The 22503-nt window shown below is 38.6% G+C and overlaps 2 protein-coding genes across 2 annotated transcripts in view; one reads left to right on the forward strand and one right to left on the reverse strand.

Moving 5' to 3' along the window:
• The window catches only part of adam10a (ADAM metallopeptidase domain 10a), a 29327-nt gene extending 20553 nt beyond the window's left edge, over nt 1-8774 (forward strand). Inside the window, exons 8-16 of the mRNA XM_042492632.1 lie at nt 565-748; nt 2598-2761; nt 2895-3078; nt 3165-3315; nt 3440-3623; nt 3746-3857; nt 4024-4244; nt 4589-4715; nt 5705-8774. Of these exons, the coding sequence (XP_042348566.1) occupies nt 565-748; nt 2598-2761; nt 2895-3078; nt 3165-3315; nt 3440-3623; nt 3746-3857; nt 4024-4244; nt 4589-4715; nt 5705-5808 (1431 nt within the window). The 3' untranslated portion in view covers nt 5809-8774. The remainder of the gene's footprint in view (nt 1-564; nt 749-2597; nt 2762-2894; nt 3079-3164; nt 3316-3439; nt 3624-3745; nt 3858-4023; nt 4245-4588; nt 4716-5704) is intronic.
• A 221-nt stretch (nt 8775-8995) lies between these two features.
• lipca (lipase, hepatic a) lies at nt 8996-20113 on the reverse strand. Its single transcript, XM_042492716.1, has 9 exons — nt 19847-20113; nt 17497-17675; nt 16222-16401; nt 15931-16048; nt 15553-15786; nt 12721-12963; nt 11633-11747; nt 10989-11207; nt 8996-9688 (listed from the first exon to the last, which is right to left on the reverse strand). The coding sequence occupies exons 1-9, from the start codon at nt 19926-19928 to the stop codon at nt 9574-9576; spliced, it is 1485 nt and encodes a 494-aa protein (XP_042348650.1). The 5' UTR covers nt 19929-20113; the 3' UTR covers nt 8996-9573.
• Nucleotides 20114-22503: the final 2390 nt, after the last annotated feature.

A 22503-nucleotide genomic window follows, 5' to 3' on the forward strand; every position in this document is an offset into this window, starting at 1 on the left:
AATATTCCTCTATAATTCTGAATATGACAATATTCTGCATTTTATACGGATCATATTAACAGCATATTCCCTTTGGATATTCCAAATTAGGGCCTTAATTTGAATGTAGCATTTTCAAAATAAAAATGTGGAATATATATCAATGTTATTCTGGATTTAGGAGGATTCTTTGGACATGTACACAGCGCATTCACAATATGTAACTCAGCTGGGAGTTTGCACCTGAGTTTGCGACACACGGCCTCTTCTCTGTTTACAGTCAGCTCTTTGTGTTGATCACAAACCACCTTGCTAACAGTTTGCGTGGCTGTGTGTGTGTGTGGGGGGGTGCCTGACCAAAAGAAGAGCCCACGTTTGTGGTTGAAAGGCAAAAGACACATCCTGAAAAGTGGAATATTTTGTGCATGTAAACGTAGTGACTGTGGTGTAGACTTTCCTCAGTTTCAATTTTGTCATTTCACAGGCTTTATAGTTTCTGTTAACTATATCTGCTAATCCAACACTGTAGGAGTCTCTCTCATTTCTCACTTCTCCTGTGTAATTGTTCAACTTTCCTTTATTCAGGTAAATACAACAGACGATGAAAGAGACAAAAGCAATCCTTTCCGCTTTGCCAACATTGGAGTGGAGAAGTTTTTGGAGCTGAACTCTGAGCAGAACCACGATGACTACTGCCTGGCCTACGTCTTCTCTGACAGGGACTTTGATGACGGGGTTCTTGGCTTGGCTTGGGTCGGGGCTCCTTCAGGTTGGTACACATGCACATGAACACATGTACACACACCCAGCCCTGGTAGTGATTTCTGCCCGCATCAGAATGTTTTTTTGAACAATTGTTGCAACTTTTGCAAATTCACATCGCTACCTGTATAGAATTTGGATGTGAAATATTCGCAGGTGAGTATTTTCACATTTTTGTGTGGCCTATTTGACATACCCAGTGTGTAAAGGACCATAGAATTTCTCTCAGTGACGAAATGAACAGGTTATATTGTTTGCTCTCTTTTTTAAATAAACAAAAACATTAATGTAAGACTAATTTTCTGCATTATCTGATAAATTAACCTAAATGTAACATTGAAATAAAAAAAGAGGCTTCCTGAGCGAACATGAACGTTGTTGTCAGTCTGGTCTTCAACAAAAAGAAGTGACTAAATTTCAACACTGATAAAACCTCATTTATGTTTTAGTTCATTAGTAACCTGCTCATTTTTAGACTTCAGTGAAGGGGGAGAGTGAGCTTTAATGGCCTCTGAACAAAGAACAGTTCAGACCTGCCATGTGCTGCTGCAGTACTTAGCTTAAGTGCATGAAAGTGGCTAAAATGTGAACATATATTACGTTACACAGTCATTAAGTGTGTTTATCTCCTGGTGTTAAACAAGGTGAAAATGTGGCTTGGAGAAAGTTGCTTTGTAGGACTTGTGCGCTGTAATATGTAAATGTGGTTTTGTATGCCAGAGGAAAGCCTCCCTCTCTATAAGGATTCATAATGTCTTATCCCCACAGAAATCTCACATAAACACGATTTTCCCTCTTAGACACAACATGTTTGAATAATAGTTATGGTGGATCCTCGCCTTCCTATTTCTGTGAATCAGTACAGACACCACCATCTCAACATGAAGAATACAGCAGCAAGCACAGACAATCAATACGGGCAAATTGGCAACGCTGTAAGCTGAAAGAATCGATTGAGGATAAGAGATGGAGAGGAGAATTGGCTGCAGTGAGCTGTGGTGTGATTATTTGGACAAAGGGAGGCTAGAATGAACAGCCGTCAGAGACACTGGTGGAGCACAACTAATGTGTGTCTTATTTGATGTGACCAGCTTTTTGGTTACTTCAGTGGAGGAGCTACACAAGAAGACGCACACATACATACAGTCCATACCAAAAATAAACATGTAATGTGCAGCCATATTGATGCAGACCTACACATAATGGACACATTGTTTATTGCTTTAAGTGCTTTGGTCTTTTGTTTGTTGTTTTTTTCTTTTTTGCTTGATGCAGAAAAGTGATGACAGTGATAATTATAAATTGAAGGTTTTACAGCATCAGAGGCATGATATTGTAGCTTACACCAAATGTTTTACATCTTTTGTATATTAAGTATACTTTAATTTAGTTTTGTGGTCAAGCTCACACAGCAGAGACTTTGCTAATCTGTGAAGCAAATTTAATTTGCTCCATCTGTTAAAGTTTCTGTAGTCACCTGAGAAGTGTTTTTTGTGAACTGAGGAGCAGCGACTCCTGCTGTGATAAAGCTGTTGTCCTCCTCAAGAGCAACTTCTAGCACTGGCAGAGCATTCTCCCTGCTGCGAGTGTGTGCGTGCATGTTGGTGTTTAACCTGCTGGGGTACCTGGCTGCAGGATTCAAACGATATCTTCACCTAAATTTAGACATCTTGTCCCACAGGAACAAACATGCTTTGATTAAAGCTGATGTAAGATATTTGCTGGTTTGATTAGCTTCAACCTGCAACAGAGAATTAACCCTAATGTTAAATTTCAAATAACATTCTGTCTGAAATCTAGTATTTAAATATAACGATTATTTGTTCTGTGCTTATATTTTTATTCTCCCATCACAGGAAGCTCTGGAGGCATCTGTGAAAAGAGCAAACTGTACTCTGACGGCAAGAGGAAGTCTCTGAACACTGGTATCATCACTGTGCAGAACTACGCCTCCCACGTCCCTCCCAAGGTGTCACACATTACCTTCGCTCATGAGGTTGGACACAACTTTGGCTCTCCTGTAAGTATTGTAACATAAAATACTGCACTTTGTCAATACACTCCTTTCTCTTTTAAAGCTGTGCAACATATTTGATGCAGCTTTCTCTCACGTGTAACTGCCCTGTGTCCTCTGCTTGCCTACTTTTTTACAGCACGACTCTGGGATCGAATGCACCCCTGGAGAGTCTAAGCTGCAAGACAAAAAGGAGCAGGGCAACTACATCATGTATGCCAGAGCCACATCGGGGGACAAGTTCAACAATAACAAGTTTTCTATCTGCAGCATCCGCAATATCAGCGCTGTTCTCACAAAGAAGAGAGACGACTGTTTTGTTGGTAAATTCTCTCTTAAGAGCTCATCTATTCTTATCTGCGTCTGTGAGAGAGATTCTGTCTTCATGCTGTTGTGTCTGTGTGTACAGAGTCTGGCCAGCCTATCTGTGGTAATGGACTAGTGGAAGATGGAGAAGAGTGTGACTGCGGCTACAGTGATCAGTGTGCAGACCCCTGCTGCTATAGCGCCAATGAAGGCGAGGGCAAAAAGTGCAAACTCCAGCCTGGTAAAATCTGCAGGTCAGATTTTATTAGCATGCCTTTGTACAGTCTTGTAATGAAAGATATTTTGAGCACAAAATGTTGTTAATAGCCTAGTATTTCTTTAATTTTTGATTACATGTTTGTATTTCTTATTCCACAGTCCAAGCCAAGGCCCATGTTGCACAGCACAGTGTACTTTCAAGGGCACAGATGCAAAGTGCAGAATGGAGTCTGAGTGCGCCCAAGTGGGCATGTGCAACGGAGGCACTGCTCTGTGTCCTGCCTCAGAACCAAAGGCAAACTTCACCTCTTGCCACTCAGAAACACAAGTCTGCCTCAACGGGGTATGTTAGTATTAGTGGCTGTCTTGATTCATGTCTGGTATGTGCAGTTTGTGAGCTTGTGTTTGCATTTAAACTAAAAGGTTTTGAATCTTTTTTCTGTTCTGCCTGCTTGTTTGGACCAGGTATGCTCTGGTTCCATTTGTGCAAAGTACGGTCTGGAGGTTTGCACCTGTGCCAGCCAAGATGAAAAGGATGAAGCAGCAGAGCTTTGTCACGTGTGCTGCATGGAGAAAAGTGAGTGACAGGCTGCAAAACTCTTCATGGAATACACAGTCACTGTAGTAATGTTAAGCTAGAATTACGAGATGACATCAGAGACAGTTAGTTTGGCTTTTTGTTCTAGTCGTGTCAGAGCTCTTACCCGTATCTCAAAGGTCACTTCCTCTCCTTCTGCCTTCAGTGAAGCCCAACACCTGCAGCAGCACAGGCTCAGATAAATGGGCCCAATTTTTCAACAGGAAGATCACTACACTGCAGCCCGGCTCACCCTGCAATGACTTCAAGGGCTACTGTGACGTGTTCATGAGGTGTCGTCTGGTGGACGCCGACGGGCCCCTGGCAAGGCTGAAGAAAGCTATCTTTAATGCAGAACTCTATGAGAATATTGCAGAATGGATAGTGGTGAGTGGCCCAGTCACAGGAAATGCAGCAATGATCCTCTCAACACAATGACACACATACACATAAAATTTATTTCTACAATGCTTTTCGCCTGTATTTCTCTTTTTTTATGTTGTTATTTTGCAATTCTTTATTCAGAGAATAGTTGAGAACATTTCTCAAACTATGAAGAAATAGCTTTGCGGTTACGGAGAGCATTAGAAGTCTGCAACAAATGAACAGCATGTCTTGAAACTCTTCTCTTCTCAGCATCCTTTTTTGAACAATATGCACCCTATAAAATTTTCAATAACTACATTTATGCATTTTTTTAGATATCCTTTAATATATCCTCTGTTATGCAGGCTCACTGGTGGGCAGTGCTGTTGATGGGCATCGCTCTCATTATGCTAATGGCTGGCTTCATCAAGATCTGCAGCGTCCACACCCCCAGCAGCAACCCCAAACTGCCCCCACCAAAGCCTCTGCCAGGTACACTACATTATTGCTTATATTTACATGTATGTCCACATGCACCCACAGTAGTGGATAGCTGAGTGCTGCTTACAAAAAGAGATGTTACATGTTGATAAATGGGCACGTGCTTTGAGTGCACATTTAAGAGTTTTTCACTTGATATGATAACCTGCAGAAGAAAAATCCTGATTGACTTTAATTCGATTAAATTGAGCGAATCAAAGTTGATAAATACAGGCTGCAAGTATGTAGGCATACAGAACATACTGTTTGCTTTTTTCTGTAATTTGTACAGTTGGTCTCACACCTGTGTGCATGGAAACTGATAGTCTGCCTGCCTGTCAGTTTGGGCATCTATTGATGCAAGATATTGATTTCAGTATCTGAGCTGTTCAGTTGTACATATTTTCCAGTATAACATCATGATGGTAAATTTCAGCATTTATCAGCAGTCAGGAAAAAGTCATTTGAAAATATTCTGGGAAGTCCAGTTGCAGTTGCAGTCGTGCCAGCAGTACAAGGAGCAAAATTTAAGTGCTTCTTCATAAAGCTGTTCTCATTAAAAAAAACAAAACAAAACAAACAACATCTTTATTTGAGGTTACAGTTTGACATGAGGTTCATGTAGATTTAATCTTGATGTTAAGGTAAAGATTTGATTAATAACCAACTTTATAGGTTACGGTTTTGCCAGATTATCCTCAGATAATACTAGATACTAGATGATACATCAGACACACAACACTGTGTGACGCAGGACGTACGGCACAGCCCCCAGATGAATATCACATTTTTAAGGAATTACGTTGATAGACTGTTTGTTTGGGGTTTTTTTGCGTTGGGGGTCTTGAAATGTGACAGTAGCAATTCTGTTAGATATTTTACATGTTATTTCTATGTTTGCCTCATCTTCTGTTGTTCCAATGGTGTAGAAAAAGAGCAACATCATTTTTTAGTGTTCATTGTCCTTTTTTTACTCATACTGAGATGTTGACGTCCTGCAGGTACACTGAGGAGAAGGCAGCAGCACGCAAACCAACAGGCACAGGGCCACCGTCACCCCCGTCAGCACAGAGAGAACTATCAGATGGGACAGATGAGACGCTGAGACTCGGACGCTCTTTGCCTTGGTTCTTTCCTAGTGCCTAAAATGGGAGCACTTCTCTCCAAAGAGTTACCTTTACCACCTATTGCAAAATTCAAAGAACTTGCAACTGGATTGATTTCACTGGACAAAGCCCAAAATGTTTTTTGGGAGGCCTAACAAACTCATTCAGCATCTCTGGTCTGAGAGCCAGATTAGCAGTGGTTCACACAGCTTTTATAGGAAATAACTTTTCCAAGGAAAGACAGGAGGAGAAATTCACTGATCTGTCGATGTGTGGTCTTAATCTTTGAATGCTTTTTTTCTTTTTTACCAGAATGGAGGAGAGAGAAGCAGCTTTGTGTTAGAGTCGCCCTCTTCTGTCCTTCATCTGTGCTGACCTTTTTCTTTTCCCGTTCTTCCTCCCTGAAGTGCTGCCATCATCAGTACGATAGCAGGACTGCAAGTCACATCGGTATTTACTGCCAATCAAAAACAGCACTTAGTTGGTGGAAAAGTCTTTTTTTTGGCCAATGTAGTTCGATTGTTTATCATCAAAACACCATCAAAAACTTTTTCTTTCTGAAACATACGTATTCTTTCAGTGTGCAATTATACAGATGTTGCAGTAGGTTTTTTTTTCCTGTTTCAAATGAAATTGATTTTCTTTATGATGAAGATTATTTACTGTTTTAATTCACTTTCTCAGGATTAATAAAACAACAGCAAACAAGTGTATTGAGCGGGGAAAGATGGCTGCATGCGTATATCAGGGCAAAGTCCCTCCTGGCTGAAGCCTGTGCAGAAGGACTCAGCTGCTGTGGGATGTAGAGGATGGACTGTATGAGAAGAATGTAGATAAATGAGCTTAATGGGATTATTGTGTAATCTATTATCAGATGTTGGAGCTGTGGAGGGGGAGTGATTATTTGGATATGTATATTTCTTGTTGTCGAATGGCTTTGCAGCTGTGTTTACATAAAGATATAGTCTGGGGCTGAAATAAATGGTGAGAGAAAAGCTTTTTATCAACCTGATCGTATCACACTTTTTTCTGTCTTTGCTCTTTTCCCCCAACATTGTGCTTTGGCATTGATTTGTGACTATAACAACCACTCTTTACAGTGTGTCTCTACATTCAGATTTAGGAGAGTGGCAGCAAAAAGGAGAATGTGTTCACACTTTGGACACACAGAAGCCTTCGTATGTAAGAAGTTATTACACAAAAGAAAGGTCCCATTGCTATCATCCTGCTCATATTTTCACTTATTGTTTTCTGTCCACACTGGCAGTTGTTCAAGAAATGACTAAATCTATTATACCACTCAAAAGCAGTTAGATCCTTTCTGTCACTAGATGAGGAACCTTTCTGGCTTCAATGTGATTTTACTGATTTTACTTGCAGTTCAGATTATTTGTATATGTGGAGGTAGTGAATCGACTGAAAAAACTAGAGCTTCTAATTTTATTGTTGCTTTGTTGCTGCTGTTAACAGACATTTACCTGAGTGAACAATCACGATGTGTCAGCCACCCAGTGCAGTTCTGTCCCTTTCTTTTCTCACTGATGTTTTATGAGATTTTCTCAAGGACCTTTGTTACCCTTGTTAAACCTGCTTGGTTTGTGTAATTGCATTAAAATGTGCCTACTCAGAGCAGTGCGACTGAAGGTGGAGTCAGTGATGTTTACCCAGGCAGAAACCATTCGAGATTCAATATTTAATTGCCGTATCAACATGGTTGATTGGGATTTGTCTTAGTGAGCTCACTTAAACATAGACAAAGAAAGACAAAATAGTAAAACCATGCATGAGCTGGCAGTTTATCCAAACAGTTATTAGTCTGGATGGCTGAAACTGAAAGCTGAAATGTTTTGGAAATGATGTGGTTTAGTGCTTGTCAAGTGATGATTTATATACATTGGGCAACACATGAAAATCAAATGTTACAAACACAAGTTGTTGAATTATAATCCACTATTAGGGCCTGATTTTTAAGAGATTAGATTAGTATTTACCTTGTGTTAATGTCCAACTCTGATTTGGCTCAATTTGAGTTTTCAGTTGTCCCTAAACACTTGGGTCAACTTCACTGACAGATGGATGACTGTGCAGAGTACTCCCAGTAGACTTACTGGCAGATTATAAAAAAAAATATATATATATATATAAGTATAGTTTCTTAGAATTATTTCAGGAGGGAAAAACTTGCAACAAATACTTACTCTTGCAAAAGAGTTGTACGGACCGCAGCTGCAGCTCAGCATTGTTTTCTGTGCAGTGTGTCAGGATGTTATCGATCGGACTGATTCTATGCAGAATATCACAGAGCTCAACAGCAAACAAGTTAGCCTCTTCACAGAGAAATGCCTTCAATGTTTTCTCCTAAATGAGTGCATGGAATATTCAATTGTGTTTTCATAACAAAATAGTTACTCATGTCTATGTGCTGCAGCGAAGTTTCTGAAAATGCAATCGTCTGTTGCTTGTTTTACTGATTTTGTTTGTCTTTCTGGTGCTACTGATAGTGCTTTTTCTTGGGTCTGAATTTAAAGTATATTTTTCATTATTGAATTTCAAAGCTTTGTGAGTGTGTTTGTGTGAGAGTGTATGAGAGAGCTGCTTTGCTGAATCATCCTTTTGTTTATATGGTAAGGTGTGGACAATACTGGGTGTTGGGAGATAATACTCTGGGAAATTTTTTTTTCTGTCTTTGACATGTGTTGCTATGATGTTGAGATGTGCACTGAAGTGTAAGTGATGTAAACAGAGAATCCAAAATGCTATAGATTTAGTACTACTGTCTGATTTTAATGTCGCCTGTGTTTTATACAGCGTCTTCAATTGTATTTTTTAATTAACAGTTTTTTTCTGTTTCCTATTCTGCTTACTTTGAGAATTTTACTAAATTTGCAAAGTTATTGTACAAAACTATAATTTCTTTTGAACTACTTGAAATGCATAAATAAACCAGAGTTGATCAAATGTTTTATTTTACAGTTTGTATGTAGTATGATTGGTTGTTTTTATTGCTTTTTGACCTTTTGTTGTGTAATTTTTCATCACAGCATAAAATTTCCAGGAAAGCAATGACAGAGCTGCTCAACAGGATAGGATGGTCTGACATGAGCTTGTGTTTACCGTTCCAGCTTTATTTGATCTAACCTGCCTCAGAGTTTACAGATGTGATAAACAACCACCACAAAACTAAACAGAAAAGAAAGAGTTCATATTTATTGCTCTGGTTTGAGTTTGATTAACATGTTTTCATACGATGTTATTGGCAAGACTTAAAGTAGGTTTTTAAATGGCATAAAAGTGGCATAAGACACACACAGAAAAAAATATATCAATATACTTTGGAATTAACGTCATCAAAAGGTTGTTGAACGCCCGGCTCTGTGTTCACTGTTCGCTTAATATTTGAATTGGCAAAATTCCAATTCCTCATACACTTGAAAAACATTTGTATGAGGACAGAAACGTAAATGTGGGCAGGTTCTTAAAATACACCGTGTAATACTTGTATTACCAATTGTATCACATAATTAAACTTAAACATATTTGTGTAAATTGTAAATACAGTTTAAAATTGGTAGTTGTTCTATAGCCTCACAGAATTCTCTTAAACTTCAACACTTTTTATTTAGAGGCACATCTTCAGGTAATGATTTCTAATTTACTCCCCAAATCTGCCTCACTTTGAGGAGTTTAACGAGTTGCATCCTGTTGTGAACTTCCATCCTCGACCCTCAGTCAGCTGAATACATCAAGGATCCCACTAAAGTGTATTAATGTTGCTTTCTTCTGCGCTTGTTTGGTTTATCTTCTTTACAACGCACAAACACTTTATCCTGCAACTCTTCAATATGCCATCCATCATCTGACATGGGACAAAAAGATGTCCTGCAAAAAAGAAACAATTTAGTTGTTATGGTGTTACTGAAGAGTGAAGTGCAGCAGAGAGCTGAGTCCATGATGATAAATGACTGAAATTCTCTGCATCGCAAACTGTCCACTAGGTGGCACTGAAAGCCTTTGATGGTGCAGATGTAGAATGTTTTTCTGCGGTCAGTAGTGGGACACAAGATGTGATCTGTATCTTAAAACAAGTATATTTATTCTTTATCACGCTTATGTGGAGTTTATGTATTTAGTATGATTTAACTTGGCACAGTTTACTTATATACTACACAACATGTTAGAGCTATCTTAAATATATACATTTAATAGCAGTACGCACGTAGTAATGATCCTCCAATATTTGTACTAACAGTGCATTTACTCATCTACTGTTCGTACGTTTTTTTTATGTACCTGTGCTTTACTTGACAAATTAAGTTCTATGGTACTCTATACATCTACTCCACTACATCTCATAGTGGTAATATAATCCTTACTCCTGCACTTTAATTGTATGACAACTAGTTACTTTACAGATTAACATTTTCTCAAACAAAAACTACAGCCATCTTATAAAATATAATTTACAACTGTTTTAAACAACCATCTCTGCAAAGCAGTTAATAGTTGGAAAATAATTGAAAATATGGTTGTAATGTGTCTTATATCTGGTGTTTTTAGTCACAGGAATAGTTTTTGGGGAGGTGTGGGGGGACAAATCCCCCTCAATATTTAGAATATGTGCATTTGTTGTCTTAATAAAAACATAGAAGTAGCAGAGGACTTTTAATTTAACAAAATTAACGACATTTCCACCATAAATTGATGCAGAGAAGGCATAACCTGAGATATATCTCTGATTATGACAATTAGATGACATTTGGAGAATAAAGCATGTTATGGCGTGCATTGTGTTAAACTATGATGAACCTGTGTTTACCTCCCACTGGCCAGCACTTTGCTGTGTCTGCATTTAAAACATAAAAAAACAAAAAACAAACTACTCACAGTATATATGTTTGTTAGAATTAGATTCACTTCTACCACCTACAATGTTAAAATGCTACTTACATTTTAATGTGAAGTGATAATAAGCAGCATTTTAATATTATTATAGAAATAATTATCATAATAATCCATTGAAATATATATAATAATACAAAGTAAAAACTATGCAATCAGGGTTAATTTTCTGTTGATTTGTATTCTGAGTGTGTAGAGTTTTCAGTATTGTGAATAGTTAAAAAGTAATGAAGTATTTTTAAACTGAAGTATTGCCATCTCAATATTTCTAGATTTGTACCTCTCCTGCGTCTCGCCTGCTTTGACGCTGATCCTGCCCACTGTCAGCTGTGCTTTACTCTGCTGGCCACCCCAGCCAAGGATTTTCTGCATTCGGTTCCACACGTTCTTCCACCGAGCTGAACCCTCCCAGTGCAAATTGAGGAACATCAGATCCCCCAAGTCTCTGTCCAGTGTGATCAGGAAAGTATAGGTCTTATTACCTGAAATCTTTTCGGTGCTGTTGGAGTTAAAAAAGGAAGACACAAAAGCAAGACAGAGTGAGATTAGAACAGCAGGGAACATCTTACAACAGGCTGTCACACTTATTTATTACAAAACAAAGTGATGGTCTGCAACTAAAGCAGGACAGAACATGAGATTTCCTCTTCTGAAAACTGATGTATACTGGTGTGCCTGCGGCTCTTTGATACACAGAACATTAGAGATCACGCAGTCAGGGAATAGTGTCTTGAGTAAATTATTCACTCCATCATCTCCATTTATAGTTCTCTTTCATGCAGCAGCTCCAGTTGTTTCCATGTGTGTCAGCTGCTCTCCTTTACTTCTTTCTTTATGGAGCTGAGAGCACAGCTGCATTTTGCATGTGTCAAAGCCCGAGTACATCGACCGTCTCGATGGGATGGGAGGTGGTGTAGTACTCACACAGTGATGGGGAGGACTCCACTCTCCTCCTTTGTTCCAGTTAGGGAGATGGTGAAGGCGGGCTCAATCCTCTCCATCTGGCTGACAATCTGGATCCTGAACTGGTAATGAAAGACTGCAGAGAAGGAACCAGAAGAAGATGAAATGAAGACAGAAAAGCCAGCACAGTTTATTTTCTCTATCGATAGTTTGGCTCTTTTTTTTTGTTGACAAGAAGAAAAGATATAATTTTTTTTAATAAATAAAAAATACCAGAATTAATTAGATATTAAGTATGTATTTGATATGCTAAATGTAAATACTACATTTATTCAGAATATACTAATATAGAGGTATTGGCCGTAGAGATGTCTGCCTTCCCTCCAATGTAATGGAGCTAGATCGCGCTCGGCTTGTGGTGCTCAAAGCACCTAAAATAAAGTTAAATAATTTTTAGAAAATAATACATTTGAAAAGCTCAACAGCAATGTCTCTTTCCAGAAATCATTACCCTTTTACTCAAGATAATCCACAGACCTGGTTGTGAGCCGTTTCATGTAGGAACTTTTTTCTTTCTGCTGAACTACATCCACCAATTGTGCAGAGGGAAACATGCATCTATCATAGACTATAGAAATAATGGACATCGCAACCATGCCATCTCCCATCGGTTTGTGGACTTCTGTTTTGAAGCCATGAGTTAGGCATTTTTGCCGTCACCATCTTGTTTTTCGAAGCCAAAGACACTATTGTCAAACAGCCTGTTGCTTAAAGAAGGTTGCCCTTAATTCTCCATAATTTTAATCCTTAATAAGATGTTAACATTCTCCCCTCATACAGTTGTCGTGAAGGGGTAAAGTAGTTATATAGACCCAAACTGTAGTGCGTACCAAGCTGTAAACATGAGGGGGTCTGTAGGGATTGACTGGTCTCTGGAGCAGCCTCCAGTGACCATTAGAGGAACTGCAGTTTCTGGCACTTCTGCGTTGTCTTCATTTTTCAGCTCCAGTGATAAATAACATTACAAATAAGAGGAATGTATCTTTGATTTTAAGGGGAACTGTGCCTTTAAACCTGATTGGTTTAAATGATGAAAACAAACCACATACGTTTGTAAGGCATCTGAGAGCGTGTGTTCAGGTAGAGCCTCTTGCTTTTGCCACTGTGAACCCGCTTGATGTCGTAGCCGAGCGTGTTGCAGCGATTCTTCCGACAGTCCAGACACACACCTTTGTTAAAGGCACTTTTGTCGCTGCACCTGTAGGCCATGCTCTGCTTGTCTTTATTCAGCACAGAGTCGATGAACAGATGGACAGAGCGCTCATGAGCACATTTCACTGTCTGCTGAAAAGCTGTGTAAGGAAATAAAAAAAATATTGAGCACATTTAAAACATGAGACATTGATTTTTCTTTTCTCCCAACATTTAATTTTCAGACAAAATATTCTCCTGTGGATTGAGAGGCTGTGGAGTATGTTAGCGTGTGACCATTATTTGTGGATTGACTTCATTATCACCAAAGCCTGACATCTATCAGCCTGTCCTGCTGTCATATCTCCTAAAAGCATCTCATTATGTCTGAACCTGAACTGCTCCGAAGGCCTTTTCTCTGAGTAGACTCTTGTAGCCTGGAGGCAGCTCAGCTTGGAGGGATGGACAGCGCTGAGGAAGGCACATGTTGCTAATTAACTCCTGAGGATGACAGATGCTTTAATGTGGCTCTCACTGTCATATTATGCGGATGTGTTTTGGATTGAGAGGCACCATAAATCCCAGAGCCACTTGTGTTGAGACTGGAGGGAATTAAACTCATCTGCCTCAACGCTTAACGAGAAACTGTCAACAAGCAAGAGATGAATTGATGCCCAAGATATTCCTTCTGAACCAGTGTTTTGAGGTGGCAAGACCAATTAAGAGAAAAAAGAAATGTTATGATAGAGCAGAGGAAGAGGTAAACCAGTAAGCAGTTAAGCAGCAGAACACACTGCTCTGTTTGGACTTCTGCATTTTCTCCACAGATGCAGGGTTGTAAATGGCACACCAGTACCAGAAATTTGAATAGTGTATCTGTTCAGGCCTAAATGAGAGCATGCTTAAATATCAAGAATCATCCTGACCTTAAAGTGTCACCGAGAAGTAACTGTAATAGTTTTGGACCAGAATTGCTTTTTAAAAGATGTAATAAGATATTCAAGTTTAGTTTTTATCACAGTATTCTTTTTAAAAGAACTACATAATTCAAAAAGTGATCATTTATATGTCAATTGACCTCAACGGCCTCAAATGCCATGAGTCAATGACTTTTCGTGCAGCTACAATGTACTTGCACATCCTGCTGGTAGAGCTTTATAGAAAAGCATGAGAAATTTTAAAATGTTAATTCAAATGTTTGCATTTATCACCTAAGAAATGGTGAAAAGGTGTGCATGAGGTAAAATGCAACACTTTTATTTTGACGGAGATAAAATTATTCCCTCTATAATTTTTTTTGATTGAAAATTGAGAATAAAAATACATTTATCATTGTTATTATTATTATTGTTGTTGTTGTTGTTGTTGTTGTTATTGTTATTATTATTATTATCTATTCGTGTTCACAAAATAATCAGTCATAGAGTTAGCATCATGTGTAGGGTTGCCCGCCCCCCACGGAAGATTTATTTATTTATTTTTTTTTATTTAGTTTTTTTTTTTTTTTAGTTTTAGTCATAGTTTTATTTTGAAGGTGTTGAATGAGCTGCACTCTTGCGAGATGCGCTTCCTGTTGCACCGGACTTTCTCCTGGGCAGGTAAGCGCGTTGTTTGTGCTCATTTTCGATTATTTTGCACTTTGCATTTACTTGAAATTGATGTAAAAGCGACGTAATAACACTGTGGTTAATTTGAGTTACCATTTTTGCTGTTTTGATGGAAAAATCCCTTATTTATGACATGAGAGTTGTCGAAGTTTGGAGTAGCAGGGCCGCCGGTTAGCAGCTAGCTAGCGTCTATGTTGTTAACACGGTGACTTTGTACATGATGTTACAGGCGCGGGGAGCATTATACACAGAAGAAACCCTGTGAAATGTCATCTCTTCATAATTGCAAGTATGTGGGTCTATGCATCGTAATTAGTATTTATTTTAAGTGACCGAATTGCCATTCAATATAATTTTTTTTTAGATATTTTTATTTTATTTTACTGTGTTGTGAAAAGTCCGATTTATAACATTGTTCTTCCCGCTCTTACAGCGGACTTTCTCCCGGGAAGGCGCGAGGAGATTTAAAAACAGGAGGAACCCTGTAAAATGTTGTCTCTTCACGTTGTAATTAAGGCCCACCCAAATAAAAACCATTCAATTTCGCTGTAAGGTTTCTATGAAAGCAAAGGCTGGCTAACGATAACACCACAGCATAGTGAAGACCCTTTCATGGCTTCTGTGTGAAATAAGGAGCTTTTTTTTTCATATGCCTTTATGGTGAATGAAGAATTCAAAAACTGAGAAAATTGCATGCAGCAAAGGGCCAAAACCGGACTTGAACATGGGGTGCTTTTCTATTCACTGAGCCACCAGGCGCCCCTGCATGCTTAGGTTTAAACTTACTATGTTGTTGGTTTTTCTATGAGAGCGGGCTGAATCACTGAAACCTATATGCCTAACTCTCAGCAGCTAAATCTTAAAAAAATTCACTCCTGTTGAGCCAGAGCTATAACAGTGGGTCACTCATGAAATCTATTGGCTAGAGAACCAAAAAATGTTCATGGTTCCCTGAGGTTGAATCCTGATGTTTGGGTGAAACTTTATAACACCACCATTAGGCTAAAATTTCTACTTTTACACAAAATAGAAAATTTATCCATGAAATTTTCTGTGCATGTTCATCCTCCACAGACAATGAACTCTTTTGCTCTTAAAAACGATATACTTAAATGTTAAGTGATATTGTGTTTTTGATCGTACCTTGCATCCCGTATTGGCTTATGTGCTCATAAATGTTGTGCAGGTTACATCCTGGTTGGAAGTCTCCTCCATTGGGGTAAAAGTCATAATGTGCTACAGCTTGCTTGATGCCCACACTGAGGCCCAAACGTTGCTGAGTGAAGGTGTGGATGGCATCGACAAATTCAGCATCATCAGGAGACAGTCTGTCTGTGGGGGACATGCCTTCAAACAGCGGCCCCGCCGGATCCAGACCTGCACCGGTACAACACAAGAGCCACTTTCAAAATACAGGAAAAAAAGGTCACTATTCAAAATATACTCTTTCAAATTGTATTTGTGTGGGACAGTGGACCTAGAAATCACAATTATTACCCCAACCCCAGTCGAAAAACTCACCTGTAATTCTTCCGATTTTCTCCGAGCCTTCCAGATAGCTTCCAGCAAATCCAGAGATGTGAGCGCCAAGACTATAGCCAATCAAATGAACCAATCTAACTGGGTACTGGTAGTGTTCCTGTTGGGGTTTATAATAGTTGCATATTTAAACCAACTTTTGACAACTTGAATCTGGTATCTGTATGGTGTTTTAAGCTGCTTTTTCAGCAGTAAAATACACCAGTTGCTGATTTTACTTCATCACATACATGATCTTGACACCAAAAATAGGGTAAAGAATGTTTCCCTGACCTGAAGTGACATCAGCAGGTGAGCTATGTCTTTTCCAACAGTGCGGGTGCTTTGTACAGCTATGGGGTAGTGATTGTGAGCCAGAGACAGCCAGTCGGTAATCACCACGTTGACATCTATTAGATTTGTCTTCAGGGTTGTGGCTAAGCGGAGCACCCAGCTCTCCATCATACCGTCCATCTGAGGAAAAACAAGAAACAGTGTAACTCCTGGTTACAGTGGTCCAAACTGTTTCCAGATCAATGAACTGGACCCAGTGACGTGAAAAAAAGTTCAAATGCTGACGTGAAATAACTCTCTATACCAGCAGAGGCAGTCCTATTTTTTGTCATTCAATAAGGGGAAACGGAAGACCATTTTAATGCTAGTTAGCCAGTTACCACTTTAACAAAACAACCTGATGTTGAAAGAACAAATTATATTTACCATGTGCTACTGAACAATAACACTAGTAATTACGAAAGGTTTCTGCCAAAGAGCTCAATGGATAAAAACTCAATCTTACCTGTTATAAAAAATTTGTTTCAATCTTGCTCCCTCTTGACTAGCAGTTAGTCTATCTCACCAATTCACAGATGGGCTCCGCCATCTCCGACACCGAATCAACACATTAAATGGGGTGGGAAAAAGCCGACAAAGCCTGACTAGAGCTAAAACCAGGGACCAGGGACTGATGACACGGACATTGATCGATGACAGTTGGCCTGGTGTGTCAGGGCCCTTAAATATAACTTGAAATGTAAATTATTTAACTTAAATCATGGGCTTCATGGCTTGTGAAGACACTCATCCCACTTTGTATTGACTTTCGTTTTGATCCTATTCATCAGTATTGTTAAACTTGTCATATCTAATATAACCAGATTTTTTTGAAACAACAGAATCAATGGCGTGCCTGTTTCATAGGAGACAGCAAATTACATACTGAGCCTCCATAAATTTTCTGTTTTGCCCGTCTCTGAGCTTATTGTTTCGTCACTATTTTGGGGTATAAATGGCAAGAGATATAGTCAGTTTTGTCTAGGGGGTTCCATTTTTATGTTGTCTGGTTTTCATTCAAAATATATTTTCCAGGTGTACCCAGAGATCGGGGTCCAGAGTGACTGCTTATATCGCTTAATTGCTAAGGCCAGCTCTGATCGGTATGTCTCAGGGATTTTTATGCAACATTTACATCTGAAACTATGCCAGCTGCAAATCCTTCACACTGACCCGAGTTCCATGTTTTGTATGCAGTGGTTCAAGTCAGTGAAGTGGAACAAAAGTTGACCTTACCGACCACCCGTGAGTGATGATGATGAGGGGATTACTGCTGTTGAAGCCACAGGAGGTGAGTGTGTGCAGCTGCAGAGGGTCCAGTTTGCAGTTTTCCTCACCCTCTGAAAACATGCTGAAGACAGAACTGCTGATGTACGGCTCTTTCACCCCGAGGACTACCCTCTGCTCTGTGTCCACTGCACCTCAGGAATCAAACAGCACCAGAGTTATCTGTTTGTTCTTAGTGGTTACTCTGCACGTCAGAACATGCTGAGTTACTGGATGTGTTTACTCTGAGGTTAATGGTTACAAATAACAGAAAATTCACCTTATTTGGCCGCTTGAGAGCAGTGGAAATGTTTTGATTCATGTTTTGATACAATTATCTGAGAGTAAACAGGGAGACACTTCCTGTTGAGGACTGCAGGCTGAGTAACGCCCTTCCAGAAGCACTTTGCTATGTTTCCAGGTCATGCAGATGTCTTTGGCACATACACACATGATGCTTCATAAAAAGTCCCATCAAGTGAATCTCTGCCAGACTCTTCTCGTAATTTCTTATATAAACTCCTCCTCATGTCTAAAACCACAGCCCACAATCAAACGTTGTAGAACCTTCTCCAAAGAAATCTATCATTACTTTTTTCTTTATGATTCATCACTGATTCATGTCCAGCATATTTATTATTCTAACATTTTAATGTTAATAACGCCAGGCGCCTAAAGTTTAGGGATACAGTTGCCATCCAGTGAGCTCTGGTTGCTGATATGATAAAAACATTTCCACAGTGGAAGTAATGAAAAGTAATTATCCATCCATCATCCACCCCTCTGCTCATTAAATCCCACATCTTCCTTGGTGTGTCTCCTCAGTGTTATGACTGTTTATCCATAAGAACACAGAGAGCAATTAAAAACAGTCTGACTCATTAGTAACAGAGCACAAGAGTGTACGATACAAATCTCGCACTAATTAGTTTAATACGGTTTCTGCAATAACGTTGAAGGATAAAAACAAACTGAAGCAGCGCTGGCATGCACTGTGCTCTCACTGAGATTTTCCGTGTGGCTCAGACACTTACTTTTACTATTTTATGTGTGAAATCCCCAAATTAAATGATCAAGGGAAAGGAACTTAACAATTACTATGAATGAACTCAGCAGCAGAAGAAAAATGCAAATATTTAATTAACTTTAAATAAAACAGCTGATATCCAGCAATATTTGCGAAATGTTTGTTTTTTGTATCATCTATATTCTCATAAACAACCACTGTAATGTACAGTAATATAACAATTTATTCACCACTCAGTTCAAAACATTAATGGTGTCACAATTTTCGACATTTTCAAGACAAAATACTGGTCTTGAATGATGTTCTTTCAATTTCATGTTTTTACGATTTACAATCTGTAATAATAACAATAGCAATAATAATAATCATTAATAGCGATAATAATAATAATTATTATTATAACAATAATATGGAGCTTGTCAATGTTAAAATGTTTACGGAATAAGATAAAAACAATATCTTGAAAGCCCCGATGCAAATATAAAGCAGATCTCATACAGCAGACAGAATGCCAATCAAAGATCAACACTTTTATTGTTTTAAAAATTTTAAATTTAAAAATAGTGCAAAAAATATGGAAATGCATAGAGCAACAAAGTTGGAAATCAATAGTCTTAAAATGAACATTCAAACAAGGTTGATTTTATTTTTCTAGAGGAAAGAATATCCTTATATTTCAAACATCTTTAGAGGGACATTGTTCTCAATACCCCTCGGATATTTCTGTGTGAAGTAATGGTTAAGCCATTAGATTATGCCTTATTGTAAGCACTTCACTCAGCATCGGATAGTTTCAGATCAAGAATATACAATATATTTTTATAGTATAGATAGATCTATTGTCACTTGAAACTGTAAATTTAAGAAAAAGGGTTTTTTAATTTTTTTTTTGGGAGGGTCGGATCAAGATTAAGAGGCTAAAGGCCCCATTTTTAACCTGCAGTTTGGTGCCCTCTGTTTGAAAACTCCACCAGGAGCTTGATAGTGATTACATAATGAACCGACAGCGCACAGCATGACTGATGGGAAAGGGTGTACAAATATAATTATGGTGCCCATTATTAAAAGCAGTTAAACCAATGCAACAAATGTTCTTTTTAAAATAGGAAATATTGCACATGTACTAAATAGTCCCTTTTAATAAAGTTAATGTATTTTTATTCTTTTCTATATTCATGTGTCTGTTCACCAAATCACCAAAGCCCTTGTATGTGAACCTACTAGGCAGTTAACCAGATTCTGATTTTATAACATTTTTTGAAGTAATTTAAACACTTTTCACGTTTCACTCACCTGTAATGTTTCCTTTGATTTTCTTCCCCTCAGTGAGGTGAAACGTTAACAGCAAACAGCACAAGATTGTGACCACAGACATGATGTCGCACACACACTTTGGTTATTCTTTCTCTCACAGGTGATGCTTGTAATGCAGGTAATGTTGGTGCGGTCGTTTTATCTGTGAGTGTAGATTAAAGATCCGTTAGAGGAGCCTGATTACTTTCAGAGTGGGAAACATATTGGTCCTGTCCTGATTGGCTGGGAGTCAGACCATGTAGATCGAACGCACTGTGAAAGAGCAAAGGTATGAAAGGGGAGGGATCTGATACACTGCTGATAGTGACAGAGTGACTCAGAGGTCAATCTGACCACAGATCCTTCATGCAGATCCTAATGTCCCACCAGTAGAAGCAAACAATGTCCTTTATGTATTTTTTTTTTATACAGAACTACCTTTACCCAGCCAAAATGTATTCTATGGACAAACAAGAAGAACTAAAGCCGCCCAAAATTTTGATGTAGAGTTTTCCCGCATTGTCGCAACGCATGTTTGAACAGGAGGAACACTTGATGTACTCAGTGGCTTCAGTCTAACAACAGGTTGTTTTTAGAGGTTATCTTTTTACGTTCAGTGATACAACAAAACAAACAATTTTCCAGATTAGGTTTCTACATGCCCAATCCTCATTTCTGTTTCTGTGCTTGTATGTTTTCAGACCTGGACGTTAAATGTTACCGGTTGCATCATGTAGGCTACTATCACCTTTCGACTTGTTTTCCAAGTAGGCTATCACTTTGTGTGCGGTAAATGATGCGAGGAAACAGACCGAGAGAAAGTTGATGGTCAAACACTGATACACTGATACTTACAAACTTTTTTTTTTTTTTTTTTTTTTACAACGCTGGGCTCAAACAGTTTAAACTAGCATGGAGGAATGATTTTAATGTAAGGGAGCACACATAAATGAATGAATGTTGATGTAGCTCAGTGTATGCCAGGTGTTTAGGTTATCTTTTTTTTTTTTTTTTACCCCAAGGTACCATATCAAACTTCATTTATTCATTTATATTACATATTCATTTATTTTCTATAACTGCTTGTCCTTGTATTGCTTTTGATTTTGAAATTTACCAGAGGAAATTTGAGTTGTGATTAAATGTCACACCGACACAAATTTCAGATTTGAAGTTCAGACCAGAAGTTTCATACCTGATGTTAGAATTAGTCAGTAGTCTCTTTGAAACTTAAAATACAATCACTCACTGCATACGGCCCTATTATCAATTGCTGACAGCAAATTGCAATTAAATGTTTTATTCAACTGTTCTGTTCAAGAGCATTCTCGTGTGGTCTTATGTCGGCTCCTATGATGATAGTTTTAATTACCCAGTGGACAATAATGCATTTACACAAAAAACCAAGCAATTTTTAAATCATCAAGGCTGTTTTATTAATATGATTTTTTAATTATTACACGTAAATATGGTAACTGTCCTACATCATGTCAGTATTCACACACACACACACACACACACACACACACACACATATATGTATATACACAGTTTCTATTGTTTAGGCGTGAGTACCCTTCTCTGCTGACTACATTACGCAGGAACAGAACAACGTTTCAAACTGAAAGCATTACTTTAAAGCCTCATTTCAGTCCAGCAGCAAAAGAGTTAAGTCACAGTTTGTCTAATGTGTGATGTCACATCTGTAGGGGGACAGTGTGGAAGAGCAAACACGATGAACCTTTGCTTTTCTGAGTACTATAGTGTGTGTTTGCTTCTTTGTCTGGGCATGCTGCTTTGGCAGCCAGTCAATGTCCATATGAACAAAAATACACAGTTTATCCACGTTATGTTTCCCGATCAAGCTCAGAGGGTGAGGGGCATGACAAAAAAATTAAACCGCTGAAAAGAGGATCAGGGAAAATAGAAGAATTTATTAACAATAAAGAAATAAAATGTTTCCAAACCAAAATCCTAAAGTCAACAACTGAGAACTATTTCCTTACAAAATGAGAGAGCTGCAAAAACTTACAAAGAAGTTGACTGTTAATGAAATCAAAAATCAAAAATCAAGCTGAATGTAAAATTAAATTAAGAACACTATTACTCCTCATGTAAGGAAGTAAAGTGTACAGATGGCATCACACCAACAGAGAGGTTTCACAACTAACACACACACAGCCCTCGAGCTGCCGACCCACTGGCACCGGCTGGTCGCCTCTCCAGTCCTTTTAACCCTCATGTTCCTGGGGAGCAGATTTAGCACAGGTGCGGTCAACCACTTTACACGGTGAGGTGGGCAACACCTGGAAACACACCAGAGAGAAGAGAGCAAAACAGAAAACACAACCCAGCAGCACGTAACAGTCCAGTTCAGACAAAAACATAATTACTCCTACAGAGACTGACAACAAATCAGGGCTGCCGTGAGGGCACAAATACACTATTTCTCCTCAGGTAGGGAGAAAAAACTGAAGGAATACTTTCATATGAGCTAACGGCTCATGTTCAGTAGCTGCTGTGGTCCATTATTATGTGAAGCTGTTATTATTCAACCCGAAGAGAGGATGCACTCAGGGGAAGAGCTCTGAAACCACTGAACCGTAAAAATACACTCTTCATCAATTCTCCATGACATTATATAAGCTTTCCCAGTT

This window comes from Plectropomus leopardus, chromosome 1 (assembly GCF_008729295.1).
Source record: "Plectropomus leopardus isolate mb chromosome 1, YSFRI_Pleo_2.0, whole genome shotgun sequence".
NCBI lineage: Eukaryota > Metazoa > Chordata > Actinopteri > Perciformes > Serranidae > Plectropomus > Plectropomus leopardus.